At 35.7% G+C, this 27,861-nt stretch overlaps 2 protein-coding genes across 6 annotated transcripts in view; one reads left to right on the forward strand and one right to left on the reverse strand.

Annotated features, from left to right (window-relative positions):
* Window positions 1-3,011, forward strand: part of ORC4 (origin recognition complex subunit 4) — a 92,968-nt gene extending 89,957 nt beyond the window's left edge. For all 3 annotated transcript variants that reach the window (XM_072613165.1, XM_072613167.1, XM_072613166.1), the window contains 3 exons: window positions 138-233; window positions 316-383; window positions 2,418-3,011. In XM_072613165.1, coding sequence (XP_072469266.1) covers window positions 138-233; window positions 316-383; window positions 2,418-2,606 — 353 coding nt within the window. In that variant the 3' untranslated portion in view covers window positions 2,607-3,011. The remainder of the gene's footprint in view (window positions 1-137; window positions 234-315; window positions 384-2,417) is intronic.
* A 7,079-nt stretch (window positions 3,012-10,090) lies between these two features.
* Window positions 10,091-27,861, reverse strand: part of ACVR2A (activin A receptor type 2A) — a 138,029-nt gene continuing 120,258 nt past the window's right edge. For all 3 annotated transcript variants that reach the window (XM_072613161.1, XM_072613164.1, XM_072613163.1), the window contains exons 5-11: window positions 24,416-24,559; window positions 21,951-22,094; window positions 19,798-19,943; window positions 18,546-18,660; window positions 15,698-15,836; window positions 11,581-11,711; window positions 10,091-10,931 (exon numbers count right to left, since the gene is read on the reverse strand). In XM_072613161.1, the coding sequence (XP_072469262.1) occupies window positions 10,737-10,931; window positions 11,581-11,711; window positions 15,698-15,836; window positions 18,546-18,660; window positions 19,798-19,943; window positions 21,951-22,094; window positions 24,416-24,559 (1,014 nt within the window). In that variant the 3' untranslated portion in view covers window positions 10,091-10,736. The remainder of the gene's footprint in view (window positions 10,932-11,580; window positions 11,712-15,697; window positions 15,837-18,545; window positions 18,661-19,797; window positions 19,944-21,950; window positions 22,095-24,415; window positions 24,560-27,861) is intronic.

Consider the following 27,861-nt stretch of genomic DNA (forward strand, 5'->3'; position numbering starts at 1 on the left):
AAGAAAGGGCCAAAACCAAACAAGTATCTTTGCCAAGAATACCCCATGGACAGCATTGGAGTGCTATGGTCCATGGAGTCACAAAGAGCTGGACACAACTGAACTACAACTTAAATTTCACTTTTTTCTCATTTCAGGTCTTTCAGTGTTAGAAATCTGTCTTCTTATAGCAATGAAACACTTAAATGACATTTATCAGGATGAACCTTTTAACTTTCAAATGGTCTATAATGGTAAGATTTTGATAATTTTGTGATGACTGGTCAGTTTTTTGTATCCTAAGCATACTCAATAATGTCATGTATTTTAATGCAGAATTTCAGAAGTTTATCCAAAGGAAGGCCCACTCAGTTTATAATTTTGAAAAACCTGTTGTTATGAAGGTAAGATTTGGTTTTGTGCAGTTTCCTCCAAAAAACTTTTTTTCTCTTACATGATATGCTAAGAGAGTGCTCTTTCACATGAGGTTAGTTGAAGAAGTAAAAATCCTTTGCATGAAATCATCACAGGAAATGTTACCTCGTAGACAAGAATAAGTGAGAATATTGTATAGCCATCTAAATCTGGTTTCCTTTTGTGGAGGTATGCTGCCCTCTACTGTCTAATTATAGGTACATACCGTCATGGAATTAGATGTTTAGTCTGTTGTTAAAAAGTACCATGTCTCTTCACTGTTTTGTCATTTCCAGCAGCTAATTTAAGGAGCAAGTGTTTTTAGGAAAGAAAATTCATTGATGTACCATTCATATACTTGAAATGTTATGGGCTAGAAAGGATCTTATGGATCATCTAGTTCCACCTCATCATGTTAGACTAATAGAACTGGAGCCCAGATAAATTGTGACTCACTCAGGATCATATCGCAAAAGGTTTTCTGATAATTAAGATTTCCTACTCATGAAAAATAGGGCCTATAGATATTAAATCTGATAGCTTAGCTTGAAAGGTTTTGGGTTTTGTCTCCCTCTGGGCCAGCATGTGCTAGATCTTTGGGAGAGAGCAGCAAGGCACAGTGGAGTTACAGGTAAATTGAGTTTCATATAGGAGACTATAAATGTGACAGTTCAAGGAGGCAAATGCTCTCAAGTCACTATTAATAACAGTTTTTAGATTAGGCCAGCAAGTAGAATATGTTAGTAACCCTGTTATCCCAGTAACATTGCTTTAAAGCAATGTTGTATAGATTGCATCTACCGAAAAAACCCTTAAGTTAAAAGTGTAAAGGTTGAAAGAAGAGCAGGAGAGTGTTGCTAAGTTCGTATATATAGAACCCTTTAGTGCTGACCTCTTTTTTTTAGGCGGTAAACCAGTTTGTTCAATACCAGAATTTTCTAGTTTTTGCCAAGCACCCCAAAATGTTTTTTTCCAGTCTATGTGCTGGTCATGTATAGCAGGTGTTCTAAGAAGAGAGTGGTTTAGATAGGTAATTTTACCAACATCTTATGAAAACAAGAGCTATCCTTACCAGTAACATTAGGGAGAGAGCATCACTGCCCCTACTGTCAAACACATTACACACATATATATTTATATGTGTGCATTTGTCTCCTACAATAGTTTATAAACTCTTTGAGGTCAGAGACTTTAAAGTATTTTGGCTTTGTATCTCCAGAATGTAGCATAGCGCCTCCATGTAGTAGCAGCTTAATAAATGCTTACTGATTGATTACAAGCACAAAACATGAAAGACATAAGGATGAGATTGTAAGAAATACAGTCTAAAACATTTTTATACAGAATAACAAATGTATCAAAAGACCAAAGAGGCTATCTGGGACTTGAGGTAGAAGTTTGAAGTTGGCAAAAGGAGAGAGAGATCTCCCTTTAGGCAGATAAGCATGTACTTTTCTTGGTTTGGGGCCAAGTTTCTTCAGTTCCGTCCCAGCTCATCTCCCCAGCAAAGCTGGAGAGCTTGTCTAGGGGAGAGAAAAAAGCATCCTTTCCAATCCTCCACTCAATGAAATTATTCTTATCCTCAGGAACTATAGAACAGGCCTGGTAACCCACCCACCAGTCTCCACTTCCTCCTGACCCTCCTCCTCAGCCCCACAAAAAAAAACCCCAAACCAACAAAACTCCTTGCCAATACCTGAAATCCCCTTAACATTTATTATTCTGCAGTTCAGTGTGAACTGAGTGAAACATTTCAGTGTGAATTGAGTTGCAGAATTGTCATTTACTGAATGTTAATGACTGATTAGTAATCCTTTCCTCTTTGCTAAGAGGTAAGAAATGACTTTTGTCATGCAGCTACAAATCAGTACAAGATGGCAAGGAGCCTCTTTCATTATAAGGATACTCTTGAGTCAAGATGTCAAGAAAATTGTATTACCCATCAAACCTGAAAATACCAGTAGTCAGAGGATTAACTTTGATTTTTGTTGTTTGTTTAACATGAAATCTTTCTCTCCTGTTAGGCATTTGAACACTTACAGCAATTGGAATTAGTGAAACCAATGGAGAGAACATCGGTAAATACACAGAAAGAATACCAACTGGTGAAATTGCTTTTGGACAGTAATCAAATTATGGACGCTCTACAAAAGTACCCAAACTGCCCTACAGATGTTAGGCAGTGGGCAGCATCTTCACTGAGCTGGTTGTAATTTGACCAGCCGTTTAGGTATCTGAATAAAATCCAATTATGTCCCCTTTAAAGCAGAGGGGTTCCAAGGTTGTAAAAGTTAAGCGATATGACTTGTAAAATTTCTGGTATGATAGAGCATTTTCTGTTAGATGTGTTCTATATGTAGTCTTTTAGCAAGCACCTCCTTAAAATTGAAAAGATAATAAAAACTTGCATTATTCTATACTTCCAGATGAGTTGACAGGTCATCTTTAGGCATTTCTGAACTGTGAAACAATTTTGGATTTTGTTGTCAGCTCTGTATGATTTTTGTTATATTTAGATTTCAAAGTTTGTAATTCTCTTTGACTTGATGTATGTTTATGTATTTGAGGAACATGTTTTTGGTTAAAACATTAGAAAAGAATAAAATCATCTTATCAAATATTATTGTCTTAGTTGTCTATGTATTTATAAGTAGAAGGCCAAATCTTTAATGACAAGAGTATTTTTTTTTTTTTTACCAGTGTCACTATACATTTTCATCTTAACAGTGGTACTAATTTCTGGCTTTTCAGAAGTCTGAATAAATAGAGTAACTTTTTTGTTTTTTAATCTCAAATGGAGGATAGCTTCATTAGGAACCATTCATGTTTCTAAATAAGGGACAAGAAAAGAGTGTATACTGCTAGCGATGTGCTCAGGTACCGTGCTAAGTGCTTTTTATAAATATCTAATGTGATCTTCATAACAACCCCAGTAGTGAGGACAGTCTTCTGAAATACAGAACTATGGATGCATTTTGAAATATGGATATATTTCAGAAATGTATAACTATGGATATATTTTACTTCAGTGATTACCAAAATTTGAAGTGGTAATAAGGTTGGTCTGTTAAGTTCAATAGTTTCCAAAACAATGCTTTAATATGCTATATAAATGAGAGTCTTAGAGTTTTCTAAAGTTAAATGATTTGTCCATGACTAGTAAGCTAGTAGGTGTAAGAAGGTAGAATTTGAAGCCACATTCTTCCTGATGCCATAGTGTAACATATTCTGTATCCACTTTGCTCCCAAAGGTACTAGGAGAACATGTTAGATTTTAAGTTGGTCAAAAGTCAATTTTGAATTTTACAATACACTAGTGATCATTAGATAAACCCTTTTGTTACTCTTAAAAAACAAGTATGACAGTTTATTTTTAAAGGGATATCTTCAATTGGCACTCACTTTCTATGGATTGAAAATCTTTATTGGCATAACATACCATTAAATTTCTCCTCTTTGTTCCTGTGAAATAAGGTGTAATAATTAATTCATATACACATTTAGTCAACAAAGTAGTAGTATTCCTTTCTAGACTAAAAAGTTAAAAATCAGCTATAAAAGTCATCAGTTTCAGTATAAAATGTGGTTATCACCCCCACATAGCATTTCTCTCAGGAATTAATCTGAACTCCTCCTTTCCAACACCTCTCTCCAAGACCACAGAGAAGAGAGACTAATACTTGAAAATACTGCTTTCACTTTTTGATTTACTGTAAATTTACTTTTCATCACATGCACATCACATGAAAATGAGCTATGAAAAAAAAACAATGGAGAAAACTTTAGCAAGGCTTGATTTAATACTACCCTGTGTAGGTTCAAATAGCTAATAACCAAATCATTTAATTTTTCATCCCTAGAAATCTTTAAGCTGGGTAAAAAGAAGTTTCAACTAGAAATATTTGTACCCACATGCCATCTATTTTACCCTGCATTTATTCCTGCAGAGTGTATTAAGGTAGAAAAGAGTTAGTTAGATGGCATTATAAGGTCTCTTCTACAACGGAGTCCAATCTCTTGCTTCTCCCGCTACGATCACCAGGGGGACTGAAATCAAGCCAAGTGTAAGAATGGCCTTGAATAATGAAATGAACAATCTATGTATCAGTATGGGTATAACACACATGATTTAGTTCTTTTATTAAAAATCATAGAAAAGAAAGAGAAGTCTACTCTGAACATCTAAATAAGCACTACTACTTTCAAAAAAAGATGACTATTACCATCATCTTCTCTGAGGCACACCCAGCATACAAACGCTTGTCTCAAGTTCTGACATCACCTGGGCTATCCAGTAGTTATCTTTTGCTCTCACCATATGACCAGGCTATATTATTGTTTAATTTTTAAATTTTCTTTCATCATCCTTTAAACCACTTTTGTATGATTTCTTGTCTATAATGTCTTGTGCCACCTGCTCACAATCACTTTTTATGTCCATTGTGCTTCCGAGTGAAAGCAGCATCAGTTTTTTGAAAACAGGCCTTTGTTTCAGGGAGGAGTTTGGAGTCACTAAAAAACTTCACAATTTCCAAAGTTAATCCAGCTGCTAAATTCCTCTTGGTTAAACTCTGAATCCAATATATTTACTTGCAAAGTCTGTCCAAAAGTATAGGTTTAATGAACACGCTCATTATGTTACTCATCCAAATGCATATCATAATATGAACATTCTTCATTCTTTTGGTTTTTCCTACATTGACAATTAAGTCAGACTCTTTCATGATTACAGATCTTCTTTGGAAAGCTCTGAAACTAATATTCTGAGATTTGATGCAGTCATTATGTCATCTAGAAAACCTCCTAATCTATAGAGAATCCCCATCAGAATTGGTTAGTGTTATAACAGCAGCAGATACCTTTGGCAAGCATATGCATCCCCATTTTATGTCTCATTTGTTATTAATGATCAGAGAGAGTCACTGAACAAAGTTACTTGAAACGTATAATTTTGACAAGGAAAATGGAGGGACTTTAATAAGGCAATATTTTGATCTACCACTCCAAAAGGTTTGGTTTTGTTTTTAAATAGTATGCAGAGTTTGGTTGGTGTTAAAGATATCCAAAGGAGAAGTTAGGAAAAGTATGGCAAAAAAAAACCTTAACATTCTAAAAAGGTGAATGAGAGAACATCAATAGCTTCTGACCCATATTCCTCCTTTCCCATCTATATTAAAATTGTATGAGAATAATCTACACATGGACTGAAGTTGTTGATAACTGATGTTCCAAAGGAGACCACATCTTTTTTTATCATCACACAATTGCCATGTAGAGAACACAAGATCTCACTGTGCCTGTTGTTTACACAATAAAATGAAGCAAGTGAGTCAACAGAGAAAGGTCAGAATAAAAGTATGTTACCCTTTCTGCTCCGTCTTATTTTTTCTCCATCTTTAAAGTTTGGCCCTGGTTGGTCTTAGAAGACATTCACAGCATGCTAGTTGTTGGCAACAATGAGTGAAAAGAGCAGTGCACTAATGAGCAGAGCAGCGCTGCAGTCAGGGCTCTCCCTAGCCGGGTGTGACCCTAGAGAAGCCTCAGGTTGGGACGTCTCGGTGCCTCTGCCTGTGAAGCGAGTGAATCCCTTCAGCTTCTAGCACTTGTTGTTTTTCTGCTCTTGTTGCTCTCACAACTTTAGGACGCCTACACCAACAGAGAAATCATTAACTTACCAACAAAATTAGCAAATTTAATATACATAGAAGGGGAAAGGAACAATCATTTATATACTACTTACTATGTGCCAAGGGGCAGCTAGGTGGTGCAGTGGATAGAGCACCAGTGCAGGAGGCAGGAGGACCTGAGTTCAAATCTCACCTCAGACACTTGACACTCACTAGCTGTGTGACCTTGGGCAAGTCACTTAACCCCAACTGCCTCATCCTGGGTCATCTCCAGTCATCCTAATGAATATCTGGTCACTGGATTCAGATGGCTCTGGAGCAGAAGTGAGGCTGGTGACCTGCACAGCCCTCCCTCACTCCAAACAAAGTCCAGTGCAAGTCATGTCATCATTTCTCTGATGGCATGGTCTTCTTTGGCAATGAAGGACGAACACACACAAACACAACATCTGATAACTTCATTTTCATTCCACTTAATGCTGAGGAGTTTCAGAGGGTGAGGAAAGTCATCACCTCCCTGTTAAACGAGGAGGGGAGGTGAACAGAATGCTAAGGTAAATGCATGATCCCATGAACAACTAAAAATGTCCTGTATTAAACATGGTCAAAAACATTTTACATCTTAGTCTCACTGCCCTACAGTTTAAAAAGTAGACTAGCTTAGCAGGTAGGAGATGCCTCCGCACAAATAACTGGACTTCAGTCTTTGAATTTCTACTGAACAATATTCACATTATAGTTCTGATAGCCATGATCCTTAAGCAGCATTTCTCCATCTGAACTTAAAAAGACGACTTGACCTATGTCAGATGCAAATGGCTTCCACCTAAGGAGAAAAATATCATGCCAGCTGAGCTAAAAATAGTACTTGTTGGGGGAACAGGAAAGACATAAAGAAGAGTACTAAATATTATCTCTCCCCACTTAAATCCCTGCCCCCCCACCTGCCTCTATAAAATCTGAATGTCCAAACATCTCTGAAATACAGTGCCAAAAGCCTATCAGTAGGTCTAAGCTGTTTCTAAGCACAATACAGCTAAAGGGGGAAAAAAAACTGCGTATGCAAATCATACAGTAGTCACTTATTTTTTATTTAACTTTGGGGGAAGTGGAGCGAGGATAGCATACATTTTATTTTTACAATGTTTAACAATCACTTTTATCCAGGGTGGGGTTTTGTAGGGCTTTTTTTTGTATTTTTTGTTATATACTTGCAGAAAAATAGCAAGTACAGTTTGACAGTAGTACAACAACCTGTGCCCAAAACACTGACAAGAAATACAGAGAGTAAAGCTCAAATAATTGCTTACCAATATTTTGAGAGGTAACAAATAGTGTATGGATTGAGACTGCATAAAAAACGTACTGCTGGTTGGATATCTGAGGTAAATGATGTTCAATCAAGGATGCTACTTGTATCATTTTGCCCATAAATCAGTAAATAATTTTATGCATATACCAAATGTTCCTAAAAAGTAATTTGCTAAAAAGGTTTTTAAAAAAAAGAGGAAGTGGAAAAAATCAGTGGTGAAACATTTTTCTTAAACAGTAACCAATTTACTCTAATGAACCTGGTCAGGGTATATATTTCCCCACCAATATTTTGGAATAAATTTAGAAGTTATTTTGTTGGGGTGGTGGGGGCAAGGAAAGGAGTGACTTTTTAAAAATTCCGTGCACAATGAATTTTGCTTTTAGTAAGATAGTCTATTTCTTTACTGATTGTTTTTTTTATTTAAATGTCACCATAAAGGATAGTGCAAATTCAAGGGATCAACAATTATGAGGCACAGTCTCTGTTCTGGAATTCATAAGGTACTTGTAATAAACGTTCAAATAGTAATCACACTTCACATGCTAAAAACTTCCTAGCATCTAAATACATACAAGAGCTGTGCAGGGCATAGACTTCCAGTAAAGCCAAACACTGGTTAATCCATCAGTCCTATGGCAGTTGGTCATACAGCAATCCTCTTTCGTAGATCTGGGCAAGGTAAAGAGTATAAGTTAGAGCAGCGAGTCTGACTTGGTATCAGAAAGGCAAAATACAAGATGAGCCATGAGGAGCACCATATACATGAGGAAAAATGTTATCAGGGTCACAAAAAAACCCCACAACAAAGGTCAGGATTTTCATTCTCTTCAATCTTCCTTTTTTTTTTTTTTTCAGTATTCCTAGGCCAAGCTCAGACTTTCCTTCTGTTAGCTTGCCCACTTCTGCACTGACTGTAAACCAAACACAAAATGCCCTGCAAAACAAAGTCTTAATATGACTAGGAATCCGGACAGGTCACTGAAGCATTCTTACTTCACTAGTTATAAAAGTATTTTACTACCAACATAGTTTTCAAAAGGATACAAGTCATAAAATTGGCTAACTACAGTTAAGTACAATATCCAGGAGTTCTAAAAACAGGGTTCATTTCTTTTCTACCATGAAGAGAAAAACATCATATATTTTTGCTAATGAGTTTTATAAAATTTACCTCTAGTGCTCACATTAGCCAAACATTCATAATACCCCTTGGTGTTTTTTTAGTTGTGTGTGGTTTTTTTTTTGTTTGTTTTTTAAAAAGAGGGCTAAACGGTGAAAACAAGTAGAATTAAATCTTTAAAAGGTGGAAAAAGTTCCATCATGTATTCAAATTTCCTCAACGGGTTCCCTTCTTGATTTGTGTCAGAACATGGAAGCAAAACCAAATTCAAATCAAGAAATCAGGAGGGAGCCCAAGCAGTTTGCTTTGTTTGCTAAAACACATAAAGCAGATGCATTCCACATTGAAATGGGCATTTTATGGCTACAACAAAACCCAAGTGATGAGAGGGACGGACAGCAAACAGAATGGTTCTGGATGGGATGTTCAATACAGACAACATTGCTATTACCCTTCTTCCCCTCCCTGCTTAGAGTATGTTGACCTAAGTCTCATAAATAATTAATTTGTTATTGTTCCCAGAGATTAAGTGCATATCCTATGTAAAATGAACTGTGTGGTCTTAAATAACCATCTGAATATAACACATTCACAGTGAGCTCCTGATAGTGACATTAAAAAAAACTCCTTTATAAAATTAATGCGTGATTTTAAAAAAGGTCTGACAAAATTATATCGCATAATACTGGCTAGCACTGGTCAGTAATCTACAGATTTTAGAAACCATTATATTTGAATTTGGCCTGTATATGCTGAAAGAGGACCCAATCACTTTCCTATGAAAAGCACTTTGGCACCTATTTACTATCAATCTTGGTTTGTGTATTTGTTTTAGCGAGAATAAGCCATGGATTATCTTCATCTTGGAATTATTTAATATTGTCATATTTGTTTTGCTAGGCCATGCTACCTGCGTTAACATTGGTCACCTCTAAATTCATTGCATATTTGAAGTTATAAGCTTAACTTGTTATCCCTGATTTTTTTTTAGCAGTAATATCTGAAATCTGTGTCTAAAATGTATAACTTATGCTAGGATAATCTTTTACACGTCACAGACATCAAATATTACTCTCACAAGATGGCACCAAGCAAAAGTGTACCTAGTTATAAGTCTCAAAGCAGAGAGTGAGGAATTCTGGGTAATGAAGCTTCCTGAGGTGATCCTTGAAACAGTGATACAGAATGCACTGCATACTGCTGGATGAAAGAAAATACACTAAGACTGTACATACATAAATAGGAAAAAGTCTATTTTAAAAAATTAATAAGAAAACTAAGAGCTTTCCAGTGTCACAGCTCACTTAAAAAACACTTTTTAAAAAAAAATCATGCTTTACATTTTCAAATATTCCTCAGACACAGCAAACCTAAATAGTAGTTAAGTAAAATAAGTATATGTATTATTTTGGGAACTGGAGGTAAGATGAAGCTTTAAATTAAAAACAAGGAGAAGGGGATGGGAGGTGGGGAAATGACATTAAGGTTTTCATTTCAAAAAACAGCACTTTTTTTAAACGAGCTAGCACAAGAAAAGGCTTACAACACTGCTTTAGGAATGGCCACTTCCTGTTGGCACAAAGCATAGCTGACCCTTGTTTTTTTTTAAATAACACAGTGAATTTGTAATACGTCTTTACAAAACATGGATTGATTTATTATTCAAATTTTGTTAGTGTTTTCAATCATAATTTAGCAACCGTGGAACTGAGGTATACCTTGTTGAGGGAGGTTAAAGTAATGCTTGGAAGCCTCTTTACTGTATCCCACTTTGATGACTGTTTATGTACACAGAACAGCAGCACACTAAACATTCACAAGCTGTGTCATATTGGCATTACAATAGTCATTGATATAAACACAACAGCAAATGCAATAAAAACAAGTTACCCTTTTTAAAATCTGAAATGAAAAGTTTTTGATTTAAAAAAAATAGCAGTAGTTCATTTAAGGAATTAGTGTCTTCTGACAGACATTAAGAAATTTGATGTCAGTTTTTAAATGCTTGATTAGACAGGTCCATATGATCCATAGAGGGCCACATTCTTCATTTACATCTGAAAAGTTTCTTGATTGAGTTTGCCTCTTCACTTGATCATATGTCCTTCAAGTCTATGTAGGGAATGCAGTAGGTCTTTTGGATCCACATTTTTCAAAGAGGGGCTCCTTACCACCATTCCCAAAAGACTCACCACTGTTTCACACAGAAAACATTTTAAACTGTAAGCAGTCTCATTAGCTTAGCAGCTCCAGTTCTGAGTCCTGTTTCTCAGTGTGATTATCATAGACTGGATTCTTTGGGAGGAAAGTCAACATTTGTCACCATAGTGACCACAGTCACAATGTCCTCTGTTGTGATAATGTTTGTTAGTCTCTGCATCTGAATGATCCTCTCCCCTACACAGCCAGCTGACAACCTGGCTTCTGCATCATGATCCCAACATTCTTCTATTGTTTCACAAAGCATGGCCATTCCCTTTAAAAAAAAAATAAAGGAAAAAGATTCAATAAGTCGTTTTTCTAATCTCAAGCCAAGATCTGACTTGTCAGTCAATGTGCTTTATTGAGTCTGTACCACAGAAATGCCACCAAATATTTGGTGAACATCCTGAATCCAATGATCAGGAATAGCTCATTTAAACTGCTAAAGCTGACCTCAAGAGCAAAGAAACTCCCCTTGCTCACCCAGATCCAAAGCTTGGGAACAAAGTTCTTATGACGCGATACCTAGGCTAGACACAAAATAAAAACCAGAGATGGCTGACCATTTAACCCTATATATCCCAGGGTCAAAACTCATTTAAGTCTCCTTGCAAGGGCACTTTAAGTGCTGTTTGGTGTAGTGCCTACCTCCCACATACCACACTGCATAAAAATCATTCAAAAAAAAAACCTCATTTTTCCCTTTCCTAAAGAAACTTACAAGACCATAGCATCATAGTATTAAGCCACTATAGTTTCTAAAGGTCCATCCTAGTCACTTGGTTGCCAGTACTTGATTAGTGATCATACAGTATGGAAATCACTATTACAAAATAGCCTTTTCTCAGAAGTGTTCCCAAATAAAAACCTTGAGAAAAAGGATTTTATTGAAATTTCAAGTCAATTTCACTTCAGATACTTACAGCATGTTTCTGCCAACACTCCCTTAAAATAGGTCTCTTTTTTTTATGCACGACAACTTCCTGCATATCTTCAAGGGATGGATGCTGGCCAATTTCCTCTTCAAATGGCAACATGTACTCATCCACGGGACCTGCAATTTTTTAAATAAGGTTATTTTAAGTCATGCTGACTTCCATAAAAAATGGTACAAACTTTTAACACATTCTGTATCATCCTTTTAACTGTTACAAGGAACTCCTTCAGTGACAAGAGATAATTACATGAGAAGTGGGCAAACAACTAGGTCTCCTTCACAAGGATAGTAACATCAGTTAAACAGAATGGAGTGTCTGTTATATACATTAGGCATCTATTATGTAGATTAGGTGCTGGTTATGACACTGTCCCTGAATAGAGCTCAGCATCTGGTAGAAGATATAACATAGTTAATTTATACTTCAAAGATCTGCAACTTATTCAGTTCATCATCCGGCCGCCATCTGAAATGTCTAGCCTGGTAGGACAACCAATAAGGTCTTTGTAGAATCCATGGTCACCTTGACACTATGATCACACCTCAGGTTAAGAGTTTCACAGAAGACATAGATAACTAAATTACAAGTTGTATTATGTAATTAAATGCATTTGAACACTGCAAATAAAGTGCTATGTTAGGTACAGGCGGAGGAGATTTTTAAAAAATCCAAGAAGGCTTCACGAAGGGTGCAACGTTTTAATTATGCTTCAAAGCAGGCGGTCTTCTTTATGGGTCCATGAATTTGCTTTTTGCTGTTGCTGTTTTTTAATACTCTGATAAATACACTTCAGTATAATTGTTTCTTTTGTAATCCTGTGTGCTTTATTTTATGCATGTAAAAATATTATTCTTTCAAGAGGGTCCAGAGACTTCAACAGACTGCCAAAGAAATGACCAAAAAGAGGTTAAGAATCCCTTTTTAAAAGGATAAACAGGAATAAACCATATGAAAGAGAAAACAAAAAGAAAAGGAAATTCAAAGCATAAAGAGCAGCACTAACAAAAGCACAGAGACAAAGGGAAATTCAGGGTATGTATAAGGGAAAAACTATGAGAGAAGGCTACAAGTGTAGGGTGACTGTGGATGGACTTGAAGGCTAGGTAAAGAATACAAACCTAATTCAAAATGTATGAAGGGTTCATAGAAGTTTTTTTGAGTAGAGGGGTGACATTATTACATCTTTGCATAATGCAGATTTGTGTCATGTTGAATTCTTTGGAGTAGGAAGAGAGTGGAGATGAAAAGACCTCTTAGCAGGTTATTACAGTATCTGAATGGATGGTACGCACTAGGGCAGCAGCAGTGTAAACAGAAGTAAGAAATGTTACTCAGGCAGAATCATCATGTTTTGGGGAAAAAAAAATCTAAACATGAGATTAAAAGAAAATCAAAGATAAACCCAAGGTTTCAAATATGGAAGACTGAGTAAACAGTGGTAACACTGACAGAAATAATTAATCAGAACAGCAAATTTATTTAAAAAGAAAGATAAAAAGTTTAAATTTTCAGACACACCAGTGATACCTCCAGGTGTAGATGTCTCTTACGTAGTTAGGATGTTGACCTGGAAGTCAGGACAAAAGTCAGGATGACATCAATGGATCTCGGAGTCATTCTAGTCATAACTTTTTATGGCACAAATTTTGCCATCTCTACATTCAGAATTCTCTTAAGACTTGATCTCATGTCCTATTCATTTTATTTTATCAGGAATTACTTTCCTTGTGTGTGCATTCAACACAAGGATAATCTAATCATTTAAATAAAGGCAATAATACCCCAACTGAACCCCACCCTCCACCCCCATCTATGCACCTTTACACCAAGACATCAATAGGGATGTTTCTGGTAAGAAAGTATCTGGGTTAAAATTAGCTCTGCCCTCTCCAAAATCGATAAGGCTTCACCCCTCTACTTCTTGGTCCGCGCGTGCACACACACACACACACACACTCAAATCACCTCCAATTACATCTTTCAGGTACTTGTTGCTCTTTTTGGCTACTATTTTTAACCAATAGGAAATATTCAATAACACACCTACAAGTACTCTGAAACAAACAGCATTATTCACTTCTGGGTCACTATTTGTTAGGATCTTGCAATATAATGACAATGAGTAATCTTAATAACAAAAACGTGCACATATCTGGACATACATCTCATCTGAGAAGTTTAAACAAATATATGCAAAACTGATATAATCACAGACTCTTATATGGTAAAAGGAATCTAAAACGTTATCTAGTTCTGACTGATTCTTAGCAGTACCAAGTATGACATTGAGAAAGACCTTTCTGGGCCTCAGTTTCTTTATCTGTAAGGTTGTTTCTAGCTCTAAAACCCACTGAAATCACTTCACTGATGAATGCTGGTTTCCTAATCTAAAAAATGGGGTAATTTTTGTCCTACACTACAGTACACAGAAACACAAGTTATCACTTGTAGTCCAACCTCTTTACACCAGAAAAGGACTTCTATAGGATCACTGGTAGCCATCCAACTTCTACTTGAAATTGACCATGTCTAGTCATAGGGAGCTCAACACTTGACAACACAGTCTGTTCTGGTGTATGACACCTGCATTACAGAGTTTTTCCTTACAATCACCTGAAATTTATTTCCCGCCTATTGGTCCTATTCCTGTTCTCTGAAGCTATATAGAATAAGTTTGCTCCTTCTTAGTGGATCTGTAAATGTGTAAAGACTAACAATGTATTTCCTCTCATAATCTTCCCTTTTCCAGGATAACATTCCCACTTCCTTTGACTCTTCCTCAAAGGGCATATCCTCATCACCTTTTCCAGAGTCTCTGCCATTGTGGTCACATTGCTCTCTGAATGCTCTCTAGTTTATCAATGTCTCTTACAAAAAGTGGCATCTAGAACTGACTGTAATACCTCAAACATCAACAGAATTAATTTAAAAAGCTTTTATAAAATGCTAACATGTGCAAATGTGCAGTTATACACATAGCACTGGGCTAAGCTCTGAGGATCATGAGGAGAAAAGCAAGCCAGTGCTTGCTCTCAAATAGTTCCCATTTTAATATACACAAAAATATGTCTACATGTGTATAGACACATGGATACAGACATATATATGCTATATATCTATTTTATTTGTGCTTATGTTTATGATTCAGGCATGGTGGTGTATCCCTACAATCGCTGCTCATGAGGAAGGAGCTGGTAGATCACTTGAGCTCAGAATCTCTACATAATAATGTGCTGCTAAGTTGATAAGAGTATCCACACTATGTCCAGCATCCACATGGTGATTATGTCAGGTCTCTGGAAGCAGAGGGCCACCAGGATGCCTAAGGAAGGGTGAGCCAACCCAGGTAGCAAATGGAACAGGTCAAGCTTCCGGGGCAATCAGCAACCAAGCCCACTGAGTAGCCACTTCCAGCTTGGGTAATTTAGGGAGACCCAAGCTCCAAGAAACCAAAAAACCCATTTATATTCATGATACACACATATATACGTATATATAAATCATGTGTACACATACACATGTATGTGTGTATATGTGTATATACATGCATATACACGTATGTGCACATATGTATCACATAAATTCTCTCTCCCATTAGAATTTAAGCCCAGTGAAAGTAGGGATCATTTCATTCTTTGGACTCTGGACTTTGAACTCTCAGCTCCTAATACAATGTCTATTTGGTGCTTACTAAATACTTGTTGAATGATTCCCCCATAGGACCCAAAGGCAGCAGTTAACATACCACCAGTACCCTGTATCTGACAAGAGCAATTGCAAAGGAAATATCTTACAAACCAGTGCCTTCCTAGATCATGTAATAAGCAATGACTTTGGATTTTAAATTCCTATATTATAGCTTCAAGAATAAGTTCAACAAGCATTTAAAAGCATTTAAGTATCGACTATGCTCTAGACACTGTGGTTGACAGTAGGGATACAAAGAGGGAAATTGAACAATCCTTGACCTCAGGAAGCTTAAATCCTGAGGGGAAACAATATTAAACGGGCAAGTAGCAATAAAGTGAATATTATACCTAAGTTTAGTTAGTTGGACCACATACTTTATACTTAAAAAAGGACAGACACAACATTTGCTTACCATCTGCGGCAGTGCAGCGGGAGGCAAGTTCCCACAGGACTAATCCCATGGCATACATATCTATTCTCAAAAACGCATCCCTCTGAAAGTTTATAGCACCCTCTAAAACTTCTGGAGCCATATACCTTCGAGTACCAACCTGGAAAAGATATTGAAAACAAATAGCATTTGTTCATTAATGTTTCTGAACTTTAATAGGTAACACTTTGTGACTGGTCAAGAACTAAAACTATATTCCCTTTCACTGAATCTCTGATTCTCTCATTCTCTTACAAAGGAGGTATAGGATAAGTTGAAAGAATGCTGTTTTGAAGTCAGGACAGCCTAGGTTTAGATCTCAGCACTAATACTTCATCTTCCCAGTAACCATAGGCAAGCACCTAACCTCTCCACTTCAGTTTTCTCCACTTCAAAATGGGGTAACAATACATACATACATTGAGTTCTCCTGACAAAGTTTAACTCCTTCCCTTCTCTGAAGAGTGATAAGGGTCTATAGGAAAGGAATGTTGGGTATATTGTCAGAAGAAGTTGATGTGTTGGCAAGTTTGGATGAGCCATGATGAGTTCTGTTTTATGCTTTTAATTTTTTTAAATATTTATTACAAGAGAAAGCTCATTGGAGGGGTAGAAAGGATATATTTGAAAATGAATGTGATAAAAAACGACAGACGTTAACAAAAGCAAAAGTAACAATAATATCTTTTGTCTTTTTTCATAGTAAAGTACTTTATAAAGCCATCAAGTATTAGATGAACGTAAACTGCGGGTGTTTTCCACGCCTGCTACTTTACACAGAAGCGAGAGAAACAGAGTGCCTTGGCTTAAAAGTTTCTATAACAAGCTCTTCACTGGAAAATCTTTGCGAGAAATATAATTATTTTCCAAAAGAATAAAAACAGCTGCAATATGCAAATAATGCATTTAGTAGTATGAACAAGTCAAATAAAAGGAAATATCATTAGGTATCTCATTCCAAAAGATCCATTAAACCAAACCCCAAATGATAATATCATGCTAATTTTACTTAGTAGGGGGAGATCAACCGTGGAGATATTCTAGTGACTTACGTATCCCTAGTCATTCTTTTAAAAAATTGTTTTTAAGATGAACATTTGCTTTCTGTCCTTCCTACCTGCTTCCTCTCCTCCAATAAGAAAGCAAGAAAAACAAGACCCCCCTGTTGCAAAAACAAATTCCTGTTTTGGCCATGTCAAAAAATAAGTCTCAATTTGTACTGTGAATCCATCAATCTCTTTAACAGGGGATCAGGCAGCATGTTTCATCCTAAGTCCTCTGGAATTGCGGTTGAAGAGAGTTGCCAAGTCGAAGTTCTTTATCCTTACAATACCACTGCTGCCTGTTCTCCTGGTTTTCCTCATTTCATTCTGTATTACTTCCCACTTCATATGTCTGAAACCATCCCCTTCATCATTTCTTACAGCACAACAGTATATCATCACATTCAGATTGTAGTCATTCTCCAACTGATGGGCACCCTCTTCTACAACCAATTCTTTCCCACTGTATGTGGCTCCTTTTCCTCTTTCTTTGATCTCTTTGGGGTAGAATGCACAGCTTAATAGTTTTGGGGGCATAGTTCAAAACTGCTTTCCAAAATGGCTAAACCAATTCACAGCTCTACCAATAATGAATTAATATATCTGTTTTCTCACAGCCCCTCCAGCATGTCATTCTTCCCCAATTTTGACAATCTGAGGAGTGTGAGATGGAATGTCAAAGATGTCTGAATTTGCTTTTCTTTAATTATTAGTGATTTAGAGCATTTTTTCATAATCTTATTGAGAGCTGAGATTTTTTCTCTAAACATGTTTGTTCATATTCTTTAACTGACCATTAATCAATTGGGGAATGGCTTATTCTTATAAACTTCAATCATTTCTATGTTTTAGAAATAAAGTTTTTATCAGAGAAACCTGCTGCAAACTTTGTTTTTTGTTCCCCATTTACTGCATCTCTTCTAGCTTTATTTGCTTTGGTTTTTTTGTGCAAAAACTTTTTTTAAATTTTATATAATCAAAATTATCTATTTTACCTTTTGTGACCCTCTCTATCTCTTATTTGGTTATGAATTCTCCTCTGTCCATTGATTTGACAGGTTAATTTCCTGGCTCATCTAAATTGTTTATGATGTCACTCAATGTCTAAGTAACTTAACTATTTGCAGCTTATCGAACTAGTTACTGACCAACTGCTTCCCAGTTTCCCCAGTATTTGTCCAGTAGTGAGTTCCGTGCTCCAACAGCTAGGATGTTTGTGTTTATCACACACTAGTCTATTATGTCGTTTGCTTTTGTACATCATATTAACATCATTTGTTGTACTCATCAACCTCTCTACATCTTAACTAGTGCTTAACACAGTGCCTGGCATACAGTAGGCACTTAATAAATGTTTATTGATTAAGCAATTAACCAGGACCAAATCTTTTTGATGATTAATGCTTTGTAGTAGTTTGAGATCTTGCAAGAAAACTGCTGAAACAGCAAGGGAGGGTTTGTTTGTTTTTTAACGAAGATAAATTGTAAAGTATCTTCCTTTGTCCAATTTTAAATACAGGACACACTCTCAGCTATCTGAGCAGATAAGCTTAAACCATTCAAGGACTGAGACAACTCTGTATCATGGTATTAAAAAAGGGCATGGCGTGAGAAAGCTCACTGCGTGGCCTTTTATGTACATTCACCTTATTCTAAAGACTAATACAAATAACTTTTTAAGGTCACTGAAGAAAAGAGACATAGTTCCCAAGGCATCTGACAGGACGAAAACAATGGACAGCCAATTTATGTAATTATTTTAACAAGTATTTTGTCATTCTTCTCACCTGTCCATGGGTATCACCTGCAGACTTTCCTGCCTCGAATTTTAATGCCAAACCAAAGTCAGCAATACAAGCTGTAAGATTGTTTTTCAACAACACATTTTTGCTTTTGATGTCCCTTTAAAATAAAAAGAGAGGCAAGTTACTTGAAAAAAGTTAAAACAAATTACTTGACCATAAGAGTCATAACAGGAGCATTAAACATAAAATTAGAAAGTACAAACTTTACAGAGATGAAATAAAGCTTAACCTGAAAACAAGCAACAAGTTAATTATAAATTCCTATTGTTAAAGTGACTAATTAAATGAAAGCATTCCTTAAAGCAGCTGGTACAAAAACACTTGTACTGTTCTGTGTAAATTTTATCTATGCCACTCTCACTCTCCATCTCCAAACTCCTAGGTTAGAATAAGTATATTCTTACAATTATTATGTTCAAGTTCACATTAAAATAAACATCCATGTAAACAACCAAAAAGCACTACTGGGAGAGAGATCAGAAATAGTTATAGTAAGCTCATTTTGGATCTCTATAATCTTTCAAGAGACTCCCTACTAGTTTTTGCCCGTGATTTTTTTTTTTTATTCACAAACTAAGGTAAGGCCTAACTGGCTTTATCAACTCAGGGATTTCACAAAGCTCTAGCAGATTCACTAGTATATTCATTGACCACCAAATTCCCTTTGAGTTCCCTAATCTCAAAAAGCTATTCAGAGTCTATAAGGAGGGGGACTGAACTAAATGATCTCTAAGGTTTCTTCTCTTTTCAACTCAACGTACCTACAATCCTCTAGTCACATGCATCTATGTAAGTATACAAAGTAAGATTTGGAGTGTTTTTCTTGACACTTGGCTGGAGAAATGTTTATATGATTCTGATTATCAGGGAATTAATTAGAAGTGCTTACAATCTCCTTTCTTAAGTGTATCTCATTATTCCTAATTTATATTTTTTAAGTTAAAATACCAATTTATCCCTTGTTTTTTTTAGCAAAGCAAATACATGTTAATTCCTCTAATTTCTGAAAGAAAGTTAAGAATAAGAAAGTGAAATTCATTAACAATGCTAATGTATAGTTTACTCAAGATACTTTTGAACAAAACTGAGAACCAACTTTAAAAGCTAATATAAATCAATTGCTTCACATAATAGCACTTGCAAAATTTGGAAAAAGTACATTTGATCTAAAGGTGAAGCTCAAATATATTACAAAGTCCTAAACTACTTAAGAATAACATATAGATTTATCTACCTGTGTGATATGGCAGGTTTGTGACCATCTTTTAAACCAGGTATATCCTCATGTAAATATGCCAATCCTCTGGCCATAGTTTCAGCAATATGGCACAATTCATTCCAAGAGACCACATTAGCCTTAAGAAAGTCAGTTAATGAACCCTAAAAGACAAAAAAATAAAAATATTTCATTTACTTTATATAAAAGATACACCACTATGGAGATGAATTCATGATCTCATCAGTGTGGATAATCCCTCCATTTGTTCAAACTTCCCTCTACCCCAGTCCCCAGGCTTCTTGTTTTACATGATTCTGTAACACCAGGGCAATCCCAAAGCTATCCCCATCTGTTCTTTCTCTTTCTTGCTTTTCTATGATATAATCAAAACATTCTTCTTTTTTCCCTTGAGAAGTGGGAAAAGGGGTGCACCTTGTAAATAATTTTAACAGACAACATCTAGAAAGTTATCCTTTTAGCATGGTTTGAATCCTCTCAAGTTTCTACCTACCTTTTTCCATCAGTGATCTAAGATATCAATATCTGGCCTCTATCTAGGGACGCTCTGATTTCTAAATGTTGCATACAGGAATATTCACTTTAGTTCTACTCTGACACCTTATCACAGAACCTAGACCAGCAGAGTGCCAACTTACACATACTTTACCAAGTGCTGGCCCGGGCACCCCACGTCTTTGAACACCAACCTAGTTAAGTTTGGAAGGATGGCCATCAAGTAGTTCATATTTTCAGCCACTACTCAGACTTTCTAGTATATCATAGAGGCATAATCTCCCCTAGTGAAAGGATGACCTACATCTTTTAACATCTTATATAGACACAAGCTACCAATTTCTTCTAAAAATGGATATAAACAAAAGAGGTTTTTTTCTAAATGTTCTATGTGTTTTTTCTAAGTGAATGATTACAGAGAAATGAAAATTCTTACTATTATTTGCAATGGTAAGATATACCTAAAATGTTAAGGCAAAAGACCCAAAAAAGTAAAATCAACAATGGTTTAATGGAAGGAATGTTGCACACAGAGCGAAAGATCCAAGTTTATAGTCCTAGCTGTGCCCTTAATTACTTGTATGATGACCTAGTTGACTTTTCTGGACTTCAGTTTCCTCATCTCTAAAAACAGGGATCTGAGCTAGATAACTCTGAATGTCAATACCCCAGCTGGTTTTTAAATATTGTAATATTGCACATTCAAGAACTTTTAAAAAATATATTTTCTAGACAGAATTACAGAATCCTTGAATGAAGAGGGCAAGCCCATTTATAGAGGAGGAAACAGTATCACAGAGTGTAATAGCTCACCACTGGAGAATGAACAATTTTGCCAATATAATTTCTTTAGTTATCACAGAATCTTGATGAGTAGAAGACTAGATGATGTCTTCTCTAGTTATACACATGGTAAAACTGAGAAGAAACATCACCAAGCATCTCTGTTATTATCTGCCAAAAGTTGTCTCTCCTAATAGAAGACAGAGACTGTATTTACCTCTCTTTGCAATCCCTGTGCTTAACATGGTGCCTGACACAGAAAATGCAGGACAGTGAAGAGAAGAGAGGGGTAAGCTTTCCTAAGTTCTGTGTTCTAGCCATCATACTAGAACAAGTAGAAAAGAGAAGTCATACTGAATAAAAGGATTCATTCAAATGACTCATAAATAATAGATGAAAATTACTAAGCGAATGGTGCTATCAGAAGCAGTCGCTTGGAAATGTTCTGAGAGAAAAAATAGGAAAACATAAAAAAGAAGAAAATAGGAGATAGAAGATAGACAGAAGATGGAAAAAGACAGGAAACAGAATCCTCTCTTCTATTCTCTAACCAACAACACACATAAGCATTTTTAATTTTTGCTAATGATACTATATTTTAGCAACATCATCACTTTATTAAAACAGTATGGAAAATAATTACATTTTTTCAAATGAATTTTAGGAAATCACCTACTATACTTTCACTTTCAGAATGTCCATATGTGAAGAACAGAACTGGCAGTTCCTAAAAGCTGTCTAATACCTGTCTAATCTCCAAAGAAATTCTTATAGCCTATTTCACTGCAACCAAAACTGTATTCACTGGAAGTGAGTAGTCATTGAGACATTTCTTCTTGTGGAAATAAAAGTGAATCACTGGAAATGTTTACCTTTTCATGAAATGCAGTGATTAGCCAGAGATCAACATCAACACTGGTGCCTCGTTTTTCTGCACCAATAAACTGCAATATATTCTCATGTTTCATTCCAGGAAGACTATATACTTCATATTCATTTTGCCATGACTGTTTGTCCTGAAAGAGAAAAAAAAAAGTATTTAATGCAAAAGGTGGAGATGCACATGTTTGCTAAGCTAAATGATTATGGGACAAGTTCCAAAATAAACAGACTTGCATTGGAAAAGTTTCTTTTTCAAAAACATTAACAAAATCCTAACAAAGACCGAATTACTGTACTCTGAATACCTGAAAAATAGTTATCTCTAAATGCTATAATTAATGCTTTAATTAACATGTTAATTAATATAAAATAAAGCTTATAAGTGATCAGAAATGCCTGCATGCTGCAATTATGCTTTGGTAAAAAGCTTATGTTTGATACTCAAAAGGGAGGAAGAGGAATGTAGTGCAGAATGTAAGTTCAGTGATATTTCCTCTTTGTCTTTGTATTCCCAGTCCTTATTATAGCGCCTGGCACCTACTAAGTGTTTAATATGTTTAATATGCAGCAAGATATTGCTAGCTAACTTCTAATGCACATTAGTATGTATTAAGACACTCTGGAAATGAGCATTATGATATTAATAGATTCATATCAATCCAAACCCAAGAAATCCTGGGATTCTAGTACATATTTCTACATGGTTTTGGAGAATCATGAGGGTTGGGCCTTATCATTCCTAATTCTGAATAACCTTTCTTAAAGAACAATAACTCCTATGGAGCTTGAAGGTTTACAGAGCCTTAAAAACTGTGAAGTAGAAAAGATCCAATTGCAATGCAATTTTACAGAAAATCATTCTTTTTTTCTTTCCAAAGACTTACAAACTATATTACTTCCTAGTCAAATTTTGATAATTACCTGAACCACCAAAATTAAAACAGACAGGGGGCAGCATTTCAGTAAACATCAAAATAGAGTGCTTCCATTTCATTATGAAAATAATCCTTAACTAACATCTATTTGTGAAATGTTAGTTTGTATTATCTCTAAAAGGATAAAATTATTACCTCTTGTATTTAAGCTGATCATTTAAAGGATCACTGTCACTGTCACTGTCACCTGTGAATGTAAGCTGCTTAGCTACCCACTAGCAAACACTAGTGTTTCTCCTGCTCATACAAATTTATGATGCGGTTGAGACAAGATCAGGTCTCAGCGTTTCTGGCCCAAACTGTGAGTGGCACCATCTTTAATATTAGAAAAATATGATATGTTTCCTCATATATTACATGTCACAGAACTGGAGATGAGGTAGATAAATGAGAACAAAGAAGAGAAATCCAAAGTGTTCCAAAGGTCTTAAGTGCAGTTTTAACAACTCAGTAAGCTTTAAAATGTTAAGTACTAAGACCTTTGGAATGCTCTGTATTAAAACAAAGATACTAAACAAAAAATAAATTCCATTCTAAATTACGGTTATCAACATGAGTGGCAGACATGAGGTGTACTATCTCAGCTGGACCAGAAAGAGTTATAATGTAGTCCCAGGTTCCTTCCCTGTACTTAAGGATTAGCATTCATTCTCTCCTATGCCTCACACAGCATCACCAAGCTCAATGAACTATCACAGTATGCCCTTAGTTACTAATGTAATTAATCAAATCACACAGTAGGCACTCAAAAAATTCTGATCTGAGATCATCACTGCTTGAAACAGACTACAAAGGGAAGATTCTACTAGTGATAAGTCATAAGTTTCAGCATAATACATAAAGTTCAATCCAATTTTTAAAGTGGTAAGCAAATTATTAGAGGTTATGGATAAGTGCTATAGCTGCAATATTCTATCATAAACAGAAGAATCTAAAGTTGAATGATTGTGTCAGGATTGTTTTCTTCTTGGTTAAAGTACAAAAGCGAATAGAGAGCAGAGGTATCTTATTCCTACTGGCATCTCTTGCAGCAAGGATCCATGCATAGAGTAGACATTTTTAAAAGGGTTTGTTGAATTAAATTTTAGCTTGACATTTAAATTCAAAATGGCTATTTCCCTGAAAGCCAACCTACTCTCTTCTCTAAATTGTTTGCTTTTCTGGACTATAATTACACATCACATTGGAAAAGAAATCTAATTACCAAGACAACAAGATATATTGGGGGCATCACTTTCACTTAGCACTTTTTATTAGCTGAGAACTAAAAAAAAAAATCTTTGTAAGTTTCTTCTCACTATAAAAAACAGAGGAAGGCTGATACTGCTGTTTCCATTTTCTAGATGAGGAAACAGAAAAAAGAATGCTCAACAAGTGCCTTCAGACAACTCAAGGCAGAACTACCTTGTAAGTCAAAGCTCTTCTGTTTCCAGACCATTTCGGAGTTGCACAGGCTACCCTGTAGTCAAAAGTATTTAAAAAATAACATCTATAGGACTGAAAACGAAAAATTAACATACCTGTATTGGAAATATCTTGACAGCCACATACTCATTGAGTAACTGAGCTTTCCAGACACAACCAAATCTTCCCCTTGCTTTTATTTCTAATAACTGTAGGGGCTTCAAGCCTAGTAACGGAGAGGGTGGGGGTGGTCCTGGATCCTACAGATAATTAAAACAAAACTGCATTAATCTGAATAATCAAAATGCCATAATGTTAAACTCTGAAAATATATAATAGAAATTAATTAAAATAGTAATCTGACAAAATAATACACAGATGACATTAATTAAAATTTTACAGAAATGCTCAGAAGTGAATTCCTCAATTAATAACAATTTGCAGTCATCACAACAAAGAAGGCAACCTAAAATTTTAAATGACAAGTTTTCATAAGATCATTTTGTATTGGAGCTAGAGCTACAAAGTAAAAAAGAAAAGAACATGGAAAAACTCTTTGCTATACTGATGAGATAAAATTTCAAAGAAAAATATCTTGTATGTGAGAACATACTAATAAGAGCTTTTGTACTAGCTGGCTTTGTCCACTTTGTGATATTTAATGTTTAATGTCATTAGAAGTATAAAGGATAAGAAATTATCAGTAATTTGTAGTTGTCTCTCAAAGGACATTCCTCAATATCCACCTTTTATGCTCAAGTGCCCACTAAGCCTTAAATCTAATTCAGTGGGGGAAAAAATGCCAAAAAGGATTGTACATAAATAGGTATATACACAAAGGGATAATATGCATAAATAAATATCTTCACATTTGTGCTTCCCTAATTAACCTAAATCTCATTTTCCAACTAGTAGTTCAGGTTTTGGCTTACAAGGAAGAGGTGCATGACGGGAGAAAGGCTGAGGTACACGATGATTAACTAGTAATGGTCATCAAAAAGATCTAGGGGTTTGGTTTAGTTTTGTTTCGTTTTATAGGTAGGGGAAAGTGAGAAAGGTGGTTAATAGAAAGAAGCCATCTCTATACTGTGTCACAATAACAATAAAAAGTATGCTGTTATAAATACAAACAAATTAAGCAAGCATGCTCTCTTCCATTCACATCTTACTCCACAACTTCATCTTGGCATACAAGAGACCTTTATTTCTCAAGAAAATAGTGGCATAGTGGAAAAGTCATTGGATGTGGAGTTAGTTGCATGACCCTGGGCAAATCATTTAAAGATGAAGAATTCAGTTTCTTCCTCTACAAAGCAGGGACAATATTGCTGCATTACAACCATCCAAAGGATGTTAAGGAAGTGTGCTCTGACAAATCAATGCTGCCATCATGTAGTTCTACTTCTATCAGTACAGAATACAGCCTACTCACACTTTCTCGCCTCATGCTTTTCTTGTCCATGTCTTCCCATAAATCCCACACGGTGGTTCTACCCAATGTCTGGAGGTATTTTCCTAAACTTTTTAAAGTTATGTGAGTCTGTCTATCCACTATCCTTCATTCTTGTCATGTGGATGACCTATCTCCTTTTCTAGTCATACAACTCTCTGAGGACATCCCTTACCTCACTTCTCTGACCCAGTCTTCACTAGCAATAGAGGCTACAGCCTACTCATATCCTTTGGTGAACTGCAACTTAAATGCTACAGATTGCTTTGTTCCATGATTCACAGTCATATAGAATCACAAGAAGAATACCAATATTAAAAAGAACTACTATTTTGTGGAGAAATCTAGTCATTAAAAGCACTGAGCAAATTTCCAAAGGCAGCTCAGAACATTGTTCTTCTAGTACTCAATTTTGGTCTCGAGTCATTATCTATCAACAGTGCCAATCTAGGAAACACCAACTTCACAGACTATCCGCCAACTACATATCATGTATCACCACCCATACTCACAAAGAATCCCTCTTCTCCATACAGAATCCATGCTCAACATCCTCCATGACAGTGACAAACATCCATGGCTAGCTTGCTTCCATGTTTCATGTCTTTCTTTATAATAACAATCATAGAATCATTGAACAAAGGGCATCTCTACTGTTAGAAACCTGAAGGACATGACCCCAAAATGTGCATAGAAGACATTCCACTAGAGTGCCTTTAAAGCACACTGCTCTACCAAATCAAAGTACTTTTATAGTCAATAAACAAATGCTATGCAAGTTATTATGAATCTCCTTTAATGAGGTGTGCAAAGTTTACAGATTTGATGCAATCAGCGTAAGGTTGTCTGCAAATAGAAGCATCTGGAAGCCCTCATTTATACGAACCCTTTAGCCTTGGAGCTGGACATCCTCTGTGACAGTGGCAAACATTAGGAAAGATAAAACTTCTCAGATTATGCCTCATTTGATAATAATAATCATATAGTTATTAAACAAATTTATCTGTTACATCTTTCAAGCAATTTTGTAGGAATTGTGACATGTGGGAGACATCTTGCTTGAAGAAAACCTTTTAAGATGGCATTGCTCTACTAAGTCAAATGCTTTCTCAAATAATCCAAAAACAGTAAGCAGAATGGAATTTCTTCTATTTTCTGTACCCTTTCAATACTATAGTATAGTACACTTCTAAACCAATTAAGTAGTTTACCAGAGACTATCATTTGCAAAAACCTACCTCTTAGATGCTCAAGGGTCCCCTCTTAAATGTTCACGGATACCCCCAAAGTATGTTAGATTGTTCTCAAAATTTTTTTGGAGATGGTAAAGGAGGCAATTAGCAGTTATTGTTATTTTCTCAGCAGCCTATTCTGATAATAGTAAGGTAAAGGACGTTTTGTCTAAGCAACTGTTTATCTTTCTTCACTCTCATGCATCTTGAGAATCAACTGTCAATAATACCCTTAAAATTGTATTGCTCTTAGAAAGGATTTCCTCTACATACACTTGGTCTAGCACAGCTGCTCTTCTCATATTTGTTTTAGTCAGGGTTATTTCCACTTCCTTACAATGCTGTTAAGATTTTATCAGAGATATTTGAGTTCAAATGTGGTAGCTCCACTGCCATTGATGAAGAAAGTTTGTTACCAAAACCCTGACAAGTCTTTTACATTTTTTTGTCTGTGTGTGGCACCCTTTCCAATTTCATCCTTAAATGCCTTCTGGATTATCTGCCTTAGTCGGACCTCTTGCCAAGTTTTCTGACAACTTGTTTTTCTCTCTACTGATTCTCAATGTCTTATGAAGTGAGACTGCTCATAATCTTCCATAACCTTCTGTAAGATTTTACAAACAAATTTATATTTTAAAATGATATTGCCTGTGGGTATCAAATCTCTCTGCTTGGCGGAGATCAAATGTTTACTGGCTGAGACTGTTTCTAGGTTCTTGTAGTCTGCTAATTGTGTCAAGTAATTTATACTGATTAAACTTACTAGAAAATAGGCACAGTGCTTCAATATCTACCCATTTCCCATTTTTTGTCATCTATATCTTGTTTAAATAGGTCAGGTTGAAGTTTCCTGAATCACACATTACTTCTTAGCCTCATA

The sequence above is a fragment of the Notamacropus eugenii genome, chromosome 5, assembly GCF_028372415.1.
Source record: "Notamacropus eugenii isolate mMacEug1 chromosome 5, mMacEug1.pri_v2, whole genome shotgun sequence".
Classification (NCBI taxonomy): domain Eukaryota; kingdom Metazoa; phylum Chordata; class Mammalia; order Diprotodontia; family Macropodidae; genus Notamacropus; species Notamacropus eugenii.